General features: G+C 56.0%; 1 protein-coding gene across 3 annotated transcripts; it reads left to right on the forward strand.

The window, feature by feature from the left end:
• The first annotated feature begins 478 nt into the window (after window positions 1-478).
• On the forward strand, window positions 479-12,434 carry PIN1 (peptidylprolyl cis/trans isomerase, NIMA-interacting 1). 3 transcript variants are annotated; one of them, XR_002125882.1, is made up of 5 exons: window positions 479-665; window positions 2,647-2,859; window positions 10,839-10,949; window positions 11,185-11,304; window positions 11,828-11,914. XR_002125882.1 is itself a non-coding variant. In XM_019659380.1 (5 exons), the coding sequence occupies exons 1-5, from the start codon at window positions 608-610 to the stop codon at window positions 12,289-12,291; spliced, it is 516 nt and encodes a 171-aa protein (XP_019514925.1). In that variant the 5' UTR covers window positions 479-607; the 3' UTR covers window positions 12,292-12,434. The 3 variants fall into 3 exon arrangements, 2 of the variants coding, with proteins under 2 accessions (XP_019514925.1, XP_019514926.1); XM_019659380.1 differs by lacking the exon at window positions 11,185-11,304 and adding an exon at window positions 12,264-12,434 and having other exon boundaries at window positions 11,828-11,933; XM_019659381.1 differs by lacking the exon at window positions 11,185-11,304 and having other exon boundaries at window positions 11,828-12,434.
• Window positions 12,435-12,662: the final 228 nt, after the last annotated feature.

Below are 12,662 nucleotides of genomic sequence, written 5' to 3' on the forward strand. Positions count from 1 at the left end.
ACATCTGGAGGAAAGGGATGGGAAGAGGAAGGATGGAGGAGACAAATTTAGGCTTCTGGTTCTTAGCTGCTCATCACCAAGGCAACTGCGTTGCTGTGGCAACATCAAAGCCTGCATCTCCCAAGTACCTCATCGGCTACCGTAACCTCCACACCAGCCAGACACTTCCGTATTGGGGGCTGCGGCCTTCCGGAAACGGCTTAGGGGGAAGGCGAGAATTGCTGCCGCCGTAGCCAATCGGGTGGGCTCTGTGGCGAAGGACGCAAAGGAGGAGTTGGGACTTCTTTGAAGCTCGCCAAAGGGCTTTGAGAAGGCGGGAGCATATCCCTTCCCCACCACTTAGAGGCCCAGGAGAGAAAGGAGGCGGGGCCTAATAAGGCCGACCAAGGGGCAGGAGCCGGGGCCCATGTATAAATGTGGGGAGGATCCGCCCACTCTTTTTTCTGTGCAATAGAAAGCCAGGAACCCAGTCCGGACAGTTAGAGTGCCCAATGAGCGTCGTCGCCAGGCCCTGGTGCAGGGCACGCTCAGCCAATCGGTGGCAGCGGTGGGCGGGCGGCATAGGCGGTGCGGCGGAGGCGGATCGGGCGCTGCGGCAGGAGGGAAGATGGCGGATGAGGAGAAGCTGCCGCCCGGCTGGGAGAAGCGCATGAGCCGCAGCTCAGGTGCAGCTGGGGTCGGGGCTGGGGCGGGGCCGCGCGGGCCTGTGGAAGCAAGGCTCGAGCTCGCCTCTCGGGCGCGGGGCAGTTGTCCGATTTTCATGGGATCTTGGCTCCTCCGAATCGTCCCGGGTAACGGCTCCGGCCCGCCCAGTGGAGGCTTTGAGCCTCAGGAGCCAGGAAACCGGAGGAAGCTGAGGCGGGGATGGGACCAGGAAAGTCCAGGGCGCTGCGGGGGGTCGGGGGGGATGGGGCCGGTGATCCCACGGCACCGCTCTGGGCGATGGTCCTGGCCCTGCCGATTGGGCTGACACTTTTCGGCCTAATGCACCTGACGTCGCGAGGAAACGTCTCTGCACCCCGCTGGGCCCCGGGGAACCCCTGGGGGAGGAGACCCCAAGCCCGTGCTCAGGGCGTGGCCCTAGAGTTGCCCGGTCTCGCATCCACTACCTACTCCTGCTAGCAGGCCTGCCATCCACACCTAATGCTGAGCCTATGGTGATGGTTCTGCCTAAGGACGGCCCCTGTGCTTGTATGCCCGATTTAAGAGTTATGTACAATAATGGCAACAATAGGGCACTTTTATCAGCGTCAAGCATTATGCCAGACGTTTTAAGTGTTTTCTCTCACTGAATGGCCACAACTCTGAGAGGTCGGTAGTCATTACCTCCATCTTGCAGGTGAGGAAACTGTCACCAGAAAATTTAAGGAACTCTCGCAAGGTCATTCATTTCAGAGGGTGGGGGGCGAGGGCTAGATTAGAACCCAGTCAGTTTGACTCCAGAGCTTCCTGCCCTTGTCCCTGCAGACTGCTGAGAAGCAGGCTCCACATCTCACTCCACTGCCTCCATTGTCCGTAGTAATTGAAGTCGCAGTAATAATTCTGGTTTATTGAACGCCAGGCATTCTGGTGAGCACTTTGCATACCTCATCATCTTCTCTCCACTTGAACCAACCCCGTAAAGTCTGATGTCCTTATGTCTCATTGCACCGCCACTTTTCAGCTGAGAAAACTGAGGTTCAGAGAGATAGAGCCCATTGCTAAGGTTTTAGAGGCCATTATTGGCTCAGCTCTCTCCCACCCTGCTCCAGCCCTGGCCTGTGGCTATGACCTGCGACATAAAACTGATGCTGTGTCCAACTCGGGGTCCCAACCCCTGCTATTCCTGCTCTGCTCAACCCTGACAGTCCTCCTCTGGGGTGACATTCAACCCTTCACAGTGCTGGGCACAAGTCCTCTATGTAACCCAGGTAAACTGGTTCTCTGGAATGATACCCCGTCTCTACTGGGTCCCACTTCAGGCTTCTTGTGTGCCATGTTTGCTCCACGCACCTCAGTCCCTGCATAACGTCTGGCCCCCAGTCATGCTGGCCCCTTGGTGCAATACAGTACACTGTAGGGGAAGAGAGCTGAGCTTTGGTGTCTGACACGCCTGGGGTACAATTTGTGCCTCCCTCCATAATGTGCCTGGAGCACAGTAAACACTCAGGAAGTGCTACCTAGTTTTGTCTTCTATAAAAGGAACATAATAATAGCTATCACTCTCTTAATGTGTGCCAGGAGCTATCCTAAGCACTTTATAGATGTGACCTCATTTAGTTCTTACAATGGCCCAACAGGCAGGTGCTGTTGTCATGTCCATTTTACAGGTGAGAAAACCGAGGCCCGGGGAAGGTAGTTCATACAGTGAGTAAGTGGCAGAGCCAGATTTGAATAGGCAGTCTGGCTGCTGAGTGCATGCTTTGAACCACTCTATCTCCCCCACCCTGGCTTCCTCTCTACTGTCACCCTGGGTTATTCAAAGTTATCAGTGACTGAAGTTATCATGTTGTCTTATTTGCCCGCACCTAGAATGTTAGCTCCCTAAGGGCTTGTGGCACGTGGTAGACACACAATGGATTTGCTGAATGATGGCATCTCATAGGCCAGTCCCTTATCTGGCCTATGAGCAGGTCCCAGCTGAATTCCTGCCTCCTCTCTCTTCAGGCCGGGTGTACTACTTCAATCACATCACTAACGCCAGCCAGTGGGAACGTCCAAGTGGCAATAGCAGTGGCGGCGGCAAAAATGGACAGGGGGAACCTACTAGGGTTCGCTGCTCACACCTGCTGGTCAAGCACAGCCAGTCTCGGAGGCCTTCGTCCTGGAGGCAGGAGAAGATCACCCGGACCAAGGAAGAGGCCCTGGAGCTGATCAACAGTGAGCAGGGCTGGAGATGGGATCTTGGGGGCAGGGCAGTTGGTACCGCTCCCCCTCCAGGGGCCAGAGTGGGCCTTGTAGATATCACACCAGACCCTCCACCCCACTTGCTCAGCTGTCAGGTGTGGCGTTGGCCAATACAGAAGTACCTATATGTGACATGAGCCTGGCCCACATGGCCACCTCTCCTTCCCACTGTAGGGGCAGGAGGACCCAGCCTTGGAGGCTTGCAGACCCAGGTTAAGATGGTAGCTATGCTGCCCCTGTAACCTCCATGACCTTGGCGACTCAAGTCACCTCCCTGAGACTCAGTTTTTATCTATAAAATGGACATCGTCATATACCTGCCTCTGAGGGCTGTTGTGAAAATTCAGTGGGATGAGACAGTGCATGACGCACAGTGGTCCTTCAATCAGTGGGAGCTATTGATGATAATATCAAGCAGGGTTCTGTGGCACATACATGGGTGGGTTTGGAGGTGGGAGAAGGGGGAGGGGGGGAGGGAGGTTGGAAAAGTAGCAACATAGAACTAGCCAACAGTTGTAAGTTAATTCTGCCCTGAGAGAGGAGGCTGTTCCTTGCTCTGTTCTGTTTTCTCCATAGTCTAGAGCAGCAGTTGGCAACCTTTTTCTTAAAAAACCAGATAGTAAATATTTTAGATTTTGTGGGCCATACAGTCTCTGTCAGCTCTGCTTTATAACATGATAGCAGCCATAGACAGTATTAAACAAATGGGCATGGCTGTGTGCCAATAAAACTTTGTTTACAAAACCAGCAGGCTTTGGCCCATGGGCCATAGTTCGCAGAACCCTGGTCTAGAGCAGTCCAGTATGGCTGCCACTACCTACATGGGGCTATGTCCATTTGAATTAAAGTCAAGTAAATATTAAGCTTGGTTCTTCAGTTGTGTGGCCATACTTTAGGTATTCAGTAGCCACATATGGCTAGCGGCTGCCGTCTCGGACAGCACAAATAGAAAACATTTATGTCCTTGGAAGAAGTTGTGTTGGACAGTGCTGGTCTGGATCTCATTTGTGGTTTCATCATCCATTCAGCCTTTCCCACTAGAGACCCCCGAACCCTCCCTGGCTGCTCCTCTACCTTACAACAGGTACCTCACCCACACCCAGACATCCTGAGTTCCCATCCAGCTCTGCCAGGTCCTGGCTGTGTGACTTTGAGCAAGTTACTTAACATCTCTGAGCCTCAATCGCTTTCACCTATAAAATTAGTATTATGATAATAGGACCCACCTCACAGAGTAGTTGTAAGGACTCTGACCTAATGCAGTAAACCATGAATAATAGCACGTGGCGTCTAATAAATGTTCTATTATTGCTAGCGGTCATTGTGATTGTTATTATTAGCACAAGCCTGGCAAAGAATGCACATTCAGTTAGTATTGGCTGTTGTTTGACTGTCACATCACTTGGTCCAGTACTTGGCCTGTAGGATATTACTTACACCCACACCGCCCATGTGGTGTCTGGCACAATAACTGGCACCTGTTAGCTGCATGCCTCATAGCATTGTAGAGAGGAACTGAGCTCTTGCACAGAATCTTGAAGGCAGATAAAAAAGCTTGCCTCCAGAGCCCTGAGGGCAGAGACTGTATCTGTCTCTTTCCCCACTGTGTTCCCACCACCCAGCACACAGCCGGGTCCATGTTAGCACTCACAGCATTGTTTTGTGAACCAGTAGGAAATGAGAAGGATTCCTGGCGGAGGAAATGACAGAAATACAGGCCTAGGGGCTAGGCTGCAGCCAGGACTCGGGAAGGCTGTGCAGGAGACTGAAGAGGGACCAGACCCTTCAAGAGCAGGTCCTGGCCAGGTTGAAGAGGGCCCAGAGTGAGGCAAAGAGTTTGGGGCCTTTCCTGGAGCCAGCAGGAAACACATGGCCACGTGTGGCCAGAAAGGGGCTCTGTGGCACTGCACTTTCAGGAAAGAGCTATGTGGCTGGAAGGTGAAGGGCCAGGGGAGTCAGAAGGCCCAGAGCCCAGACTGGCTGGGACCAACTTCGAGCGATGAGGGAAGTCTGGCTGCCCACAGGGGAAAAGGAGAAAATGGTGGGGAAAGTCCAGAAAGAATCTTGAGATGATGACCTCTTGTGTCTTCCCAGCTCAAGTGGTCTCTGTTCTGAGGCTTCTGGACTACACAAGAGGGAGCAAGAGGTAACAGGCATTCAAGATTGAGTGGCAGGAGGTGCCACCACCTGTAGGGGGGACTCAGGAACAGGTGCGGTCTGGGGAGGGACTCAACTAAATCTGAGGCACCCGAGGAAAAAGTGTTGAGGTAACTGGGAGAGGGAGGGCCTGGGTTTAGCACAGCAGCCAGGCCAGACACAGAAACTCTTGGGACAATCCTGGCAAGAGATGGGAGGAGGCTAAGGCAGGTAGGCACAGTGAAGTCTCGGCATGGCTTGGAAGGAAAGCTGTCAGACTGTGGGGACTGCTTGGGAATGGCAGGTGAGGGTGTCTTCCCCCATCTCTAGGATGGACAGGTCTGTGTCTGGTGGGGTTGATGCTGTGGTGGGGCCCTGAGAGTGCTCAGGTCAGCTTTGGTCTTGGGGAGGGTTACCTGGGTTGGGAGTGTGGGGGTGGGGAGAGATGCCCTGGTAAACAGCTAGGCCTTGGGGCCTAACCTTAGGTGGATGCAGACTAGGGTTGTTAGCAGGGGTAGGGCACGCCCACCTGTGCTGGAGAGCCTGGTAGAAGTTGTGGAGGAATTGCAGCTAGAGGCAATGTGACTTGAACTTGGGGGTGGGTGTGAAGGGTGTTGCAGATTCTAGAGATTTAGGAGACAGAATCAGGACTGGGTGATGGATTAGAGGCGTCAGGGTGGGGTAGGGTCAGAACCGGAGTAGCCCACCCTGGAGGCACACAGAGATGGATCCTGGTGCCAGCTGTGTGGCCATGAGCAAGTGTCTTCATTCTTGGAGCCTTGGTTTCCTTTTCTGTGAAATGGGGATGAGGTAGCCGTGAATATCCAGGGAGTGCTCCGCAGAACAGTGGGCTCAGTGTCTAGTGCTCACTATCTACGCAGCGGAGCCTTGACATCAGTCATTCAGGTGAGTGTGGTGGGGGTCCAAGGTCAGGACAAGGCCTCTGCTCACTGGCAGCCCCTGCTGCTCCCCCAAGGCCCATGGGAAGAGCTCTGGGCAGGACATGGGAGGCTAGTGGGCTCAGCATGCCCTGATGACCTTGGGCAGGGACCTCCCTCCTGAGACACTGAGACGGGCTAGGGCAGGCTTCCTTGGGGGTTGTTAGGAGGGAGCAGTGAGATGCGGGCATGGTGCCATGCCAGCGAGCTTTGGGGCCCCCTGTTCTCCCATGAAAGTGGATGTTCCCCTGCCATGGGCTTGTTCCAGGTGCTCAGGAGATGAGGATTTGGGCAGCACACTCTAGCTGGCAGCCTGGGTCGAAGTCGCATCAATATCCACTTAGAGCCAGTGCTCCTCATTGCCCAGAGGGGATAGGCCTGCAGTGAGAACCAGCGCATCCAGGTTTTCTGCTGAGGCTTCTTTTTCCCGCATCGACTCCCCTGCCAGCGGCTCGGCTGCTGTCAGGGACCCGAGGACCGCTTGCCTATATGGCTGGTGTCCTTGTCTAAGGAGGCCAGGCCGCGGAGAAGCCCTCCACACCTGCTCCCCACCCCTCTGCCCCCTCATGCCCAGGGCCTGGGGGCTCCAGGGAGGCCCTAGTGTGAGCAGCAGTCCCCCCACACATAACCTGTGCCGCGTCTGAGGGTCAGTGAGCGCCTTTGGCTTCATGTCCCCTCCCCCCCTCCCTTCTAGCCTGCTGGCTTCAGGCTGGATCTCGGGGCTCCTCCTGCTGGATCTTGGGTCTTCTGGGATGGCAGAACTAAGCCTGTCACCTTTTTCCTGTCCAGGCTCCTTCCCTAGTTTGTCTCCAAACCTTTTTAGGGCCAGAGACCACCGCATTTGTTCACTCACTTTTCCTTAAGTAAATACGCTGTGTTAGCTCAGGCTGCTGTAACAGAGCACCAGCGACTAGGAGCTTAGACAACAGGCGTTTCTTTCTGACAGTTCTGGAAGCCGGAAATCTGGGATCAAGGTTCTGACTGATTCGGTTTCTGGTGAGGGCTCTCTTCTTGGATCATGGACAGCAAGACAGCAGCTGCCTTCTCGCTGTGTCGTCACGCAGCGTTTCCTTGATGCGTGTGCGTGGGGAGAAGTGGAGCTCTGTGGCGTCTCTTTTTAGAAGGACACTAATCCTGTGGGATCAAGGCCCACCCTCACGACCTCGTTTAACCTTAATTTCTTCCATAAAGGCCCATCTCCAAGCACAGTCACACTGGGGGTTCAGAGCTTCAACATATAAACTTGGGGCACACAATTCAGTCCATATTACGGGGACTGACGGCTAGGAACTGTCAAGGGCTTGCTCTGGGCCAGGCCCTGCTCTAGCAGTAAGTAACTCCTTTACTCTTCACAATAGCCGTCCAAGGTGGGAGCTGTTGATAAGCCCATTTTACAGGCCAGGCAAATGAGGCTCCAAGAGGGAAAATCCCCACCAAGGTCACAGAGCTCAGGAGCAGTAAAGCTGGGGTCTGAACACAGCAATTGAGGTCCAGAGTCCACCCTCCTCAGCCCCAGGGATATGCTGTGATCTGCCAACAGAGGCAGATGTTGTTTTGTTGTGTGTCCTGTTTCAAGGGCTCCTGAACTCCCTGAAGCAGGAGGCAGGTGCCTACTCCAAACTGGGAGCTCCTTGAGAGGCTACTCAGATCTATCTAGCTCTCAGCCAGTGCCCCGGCCAGAGCCCCATTGGATGAGGGTTGGATGGGCACTGTTGTGGTGACTGGTGTTGACTCAGTCAGGCAAGGCCTGGGCATTGCCAGGAAAAGGCCAGGGAGGGTTGCACTTTGTTTCTTGCATCCTGTACCACTTGACTTGATGTTCACAGAAAAAAGGCATGAGATTCCAGCATCTCTGCCTACAGAGCCCAGTGGTAGATCCCTCTCCCCGCTTCCCCATTTATTCATGAATTCCTTCAATATTAGTGGCCACCCTTTATGTGCACAGTACTGGGTGCTGCGGACACAGCAGTGAGCTAAGCCAACCCGGCCCCCATCCTCCGGTATGAGGCGGGCGACAGACGCACAAACAGGACAGTGGTAAATGCAGGGCCCGGGGAGGCACCTCATGCAGCGGAGTCTTAGGGAAGGCTCCCAGGTGAGACCAAAAGACAGCAGGTGAGTTTCAGGCGGGAAGAGGCCTAAGCAAGGGTGACATTATGGACACCATTGAGTGGGCGTGTGGATAGGGTTGAGGTGAGCAGAGGAGCAGGGCAAGTCTGGGAGGGTCATTGTGGTGGGGTGTAAGACTGAGCTGAGGTGACTCAGGGGTCTGAAGTTTCCCTTGCATCTTGGCTTGTGACCAGGACCAGACACCTGAAGGTCAGCCTCTAAAAAAGGCGAACTCAGAAGGGAAGCATTATTTAAAAAGTATTTTGGGCTCCATCTAAGCAGAATGTTTCTGAGAGCCGGCTGGTTAGAGGAAGATTTGGGTGCTATGAAGGGGGGTAGGGGGGCGTGGCAAAAGCTTGGCTTTTGTCTTTCAGGCCGATAGCACTTGCACACTGTGCTTCTTGGCCAGGCCATCTAGTCTCAGGGGTCCTGTGGCCATGCCCACAGCACAATTGCTGGAGGATGAGGCCACATGGTGCTTGTAGTGGGCTCGGGGCCGGGCCTGGCTCCAAAGGTGCTGGGTGGACAGTTGTGCCTCCTGGGGGTGGGCAGGCCCACGGGAAGGGAGTGCTGCATTGTGTGCTCAGGATTCCCCAGCTGGTGAATCGACGTTCATACAGGAGGGGGAACCTCCATGCTGTGCAGGTGAGGGCGAAGAGGTAATGAACGTCCAGGGAGAGGAGGAGGAGGCGTATCCTAGTGACTCTGGTTCAGGTCGGAGTCACCCGTGCATTCGTCTGGCACAGGGGGACCACCTAGCAGCCCCAGGGAATTGTCCTGACCATACCAGGGCATTACAGGCAGAAGCCATCACAGCGCGCAGGCCATAGTGGGTGGAGCGTGTGTCACATCATCAAGCCTTTCTGACCAGGCAGCCCATCACAGTAGTGGCCAGACCAGGCCGAGGTGTGCCAGCGAAGAAGACCAGGGATGGGCAGATCAGAGAGAATAGGGGCAGCCTCGTCACAGGGACATGCAGCCCACATGGAAGGGAGAAAGGTGACAGCAAGTGGCATTTGCCAAGGTCTCACTCTGCCAGACACTGTTCTGCTAGTCACTGTGTCCTGCTGGCAAATGATGAATGATTAAGGCTCAGAGGCAAAGGGGTGGTTAGGACAGGACAAGAGTGACAGGGTGACGGGGATGGTCATGGGAGCATCAAGCTGATCAGATAACCAGGACACTGCAGTTACTGCTGTGGCATGCAGCAAGATGGGATGACAGGCACACAGTCAAGTTGGTGCCATTTTAACTTCAGCCCCAGGCAGATGGATAATAGTGACCTTAAGGTCAAATAGGAGTCTGAGTGATGGGCCGGGTGAAGTTTGCAGCAGCCCAGTGTTAGGCGGATGCCCCCAGCTGGGTACCTGGGCCTCAGAGCACCAGGTAGATTTATCAGCAGTGTCCCTGTGGTGCTCGGACAGGTACTATACAGGCGTGTCACAGCCTTGTTTAGGTCACACAGGAGCAGTGGGTAGAAGTGTCACAGTGGTGTGCAGAAACCCCCTGGCAGGTGTGACAGGGTGGCCCTCCCATCTGATGTGGGCTGGTGCCCCATCACTAGCTGGGTGGGTGCATGGTCCTGGACATCCCCAGGGGCCTCAGGAAGAATGCCCCCGGTAGAGTGGCTGTCAGGACAGCCATGCAGGCCCAGCTCAGGTGGAAGCCTGGGGGCACAGGGAGGAGACTGGCAGGGGTGCCCAGAGCAGGCGAGGGGCATTTCAGGGAGGACAGGACGGGTTCCTGCCCTCGGGTTCTAAGGGCTCCACCCTGGACTCAGAAGAGCAGTTGCTGGCTCCTTCTACCTACACACACAGCAGCGGTTCTCTGCGCTCTCTGCCCCCCAAACGTTAAGTCACACAGATGCTCGTTGCTGCCCTCTGCTGGGAGCCGTTTTCCTCAGTCACCTTTTCTATCTCCTGTCAGCCGCATCCTCCTTCTCCCCATTGGGAAATCAGGACCCAGTGGGGACAGTTTAAGCTGCACAGAGGGTGAATCTGGTGCACTGCCAACACACCCTGTTGGGTAGCTGGGAGCAGAGCCATGGTGGCTGTCTCTGTGGCCTCCATGGAAATGACAAGTGACCATTCCCAGGTCTCTTCACAACGCGCCAGTAAGCAGCCCAGCCCTGCCTCTGGCTTATGACAGATGGGACAACTGAGGCCCAGGGGCTGAGGACTCAGCCGGCTCCTGTGGCAGAGCTAGGCTCATACCCTGGCCTCTTGCCGTTCTGCTAGAAGCTTCTAGAAAGCTTTCCCACCACTGCCCTGGGGACTCTTAAGGGGCCCTAGTTCCCAGAGTCCCTCTTTATCCTGTTTCTTGCAGTCCTCCCCAATGGGACCTGGAGGTAGGTTTTCTCTCAAAATATGTGTGGGAGGTGGGACGAGGTCAGGCTGAGTTCATGTTATGTTTGTGTGCAGTGGGGAGAGTGACAAAAGGAGCAGGGGTATAGGAACGGAGTGTGAGACCAGCATGGTTGTTGAGGTCACTGTGGTGTCACATACATGTGGAAGGCACCACTTCATGGACACCTGTGGCTCCAAACGTGACTGTGTGCACGCGTATGTGGGAAGGCATTTGTGGGTGTGTGTTAGCACGTGGGGTGGCGAGTGTTCACGTGTGTGTGTGTGTGCGTGTGCGTGTGCACGGTAGGGCCGGGGTTGCACAACTCCTTTCTGAGTGACGTGCCAGCCTCTGTCTGGAGCCCTTGCCTTGTCCCGTCCCACCCCTGACGTGGAGGTCTCCTGTGTGCCTCGTGTGTGTCTGCAGGCTACATCCAGAAGATCAAGTCGGGAGAAGAGGACTTTGAATCTCTCGCTTCACAGTTCAGCGACTGCAGCTCAGCCAAGGCCAGGGGAGACCTGGGTGCCTTCAGCAGAGGTGCGCGAGCAATGGGCACCACCAAGCCCTGGGGACCCTCTGGCCCACCAGCCGGTAGAGGATGGGTGAGATGGCCCCTGCCGCACAGGCTTGCAAGGTCCACCAGGTGGCAGCACAGTCCCTCCCTCAGGCTTCAGAGGCTGATTGCTGGTGGGGGCGGGGGTGACTGCAGAGCCTTCTCCCCCTGTCATTCCCTTCTGGGGTGGGGAGTCAGTCTGTGTTTTTCTCTGCGCAGTTGTCCCCATCACGGGCCTACCGAGCTGCCATTTGCCTCTCCTCTTGTTGGGGGTATAGGGCAGGGGCTCCTGAGAGCCCCAGGGCGTGGCCTCCAGAATCCTCCGCCCCGCCCTCACAGGTAGGGAACCGGGGTGAGGGGAGGAGGGGTCCAATCAGAAGCCCTGAGTTGAGGCCCATCTGGCTGGGGCAGTGGGAAGGGAAGAGCAGAGGGGACCAGGCCAGCACCCCCTCCTCCTCTTTGTCCTCCCTCCCCTTCATCCCTGAGATACCCAGGATGGGGTGAGGGTGTAGGGGAACCAATAAGGAGCTGCCGCCTGCCCCAGGAGGCAGGCAGGACAGACGACGTCGCAGGGGCTGGGAACTGGGCCCAGAGAGACGAGTTCATCACTAAAATGCATCTCTAAGCACGCAGTAGTGACAGCAGCTCTGCCTGCCATCCCTCATGCTATCCTCAGGCTTCCTGGAGCCTCCTTAATGGCCCTGCCACCCCCAGCTGGGCCGCTCGGCACTGTGACAAGGCCATAAACTGCGTGACTGATGAGTGTGAGGCTGGGCGCAGGTGGGAGCCCCATCCGGCTGTCCTGTCTGATCCTGGCCTGCAGCCGGGTTTTGACCCCACACCATCCTTCATGTTTCTGCAGGTCAGATGCAGAAGCCATTTGAAGATGCCTCCTTCGCACTGCGGACGGGGGAGATGAGCGGGCCCGTGTTCACGGATTCCGGCATCCACATCATCCTGCGCACTGAGTGAGGGGCAAGTGGGGCAGGCGTAGTGGGGCAGCTGGGCCCGAAGACCCCGCTTCCTGCTGCCAGCCGGCCCATGGGCGCCCCTCCCTGCTGACGCCACACAGTATTTATTATTCCCGCAATGGCTGGGAGAGGGGCCCTGTACCTTTAGGGGCTCCGTGTCTGCCCCAGGTTGGGGCTGACCCTGCCAGATTCCCCTCCCCTTTAGGGATTGACTTCAGAAGGGCAGTGGGGTGGGGAGGCTCCCAGAGTTCCCAGACCCTGGGGGTGGGGGTGACCTGTCCCAAAGGGAAGGCCTTGTCAGCTGACCTGCCCTCTATGTCCCCCCAGGTCCAGGACGGGGGCAGGAGGGCCTTAACCTTGTTTCTGGTTACGCCATGTGCTTCTGTTCAGTTGCAAAAAGCGAATGTTCCATGTGGGGCCCCAGCTGCTCCTGCCTTGGGGCCCTCTGAGCCGCAGTGCAGCACCCTCCACACCCTCCATTAAACCTGGAACCACTGCTCTGCCGTCTTGGTCTCATTTCCTCCCTGTCGGGCTACAGCCCTCTCCCGCCACCCCTAGTGTCTAAGTGTTGAGGCTGTTTCCTCCCCAAGAAGCCTCTCTTTATCCTGGGCCTGGGGGTGTCCTCCAGGAATTCATCCCAGCAGCCAGACTCCAGGGAAGTGGGATACCATTCAGTGCCAGCAGTCCTCAAACTTGGGTGTTCTAGAATGTTCTAGAATGAGAGGG

This window comes from Hipposideros armiger, unplaced genomic scaffold (assembly GCF_001890085.2).
Source record: "Hipposideros armiger isolate ML-2016 unplaced genomic scaffold, ASM189008v1 scaffold_298, whole genome shotgun sequence".
Classification (NCBI taxonomy): domain Eukaryota; kingdom Metazoa; phylum Chordata; class Mammalia; order Chiroptera; family Hipposideridae; genus Hipposideros; species Hipposideros armiger.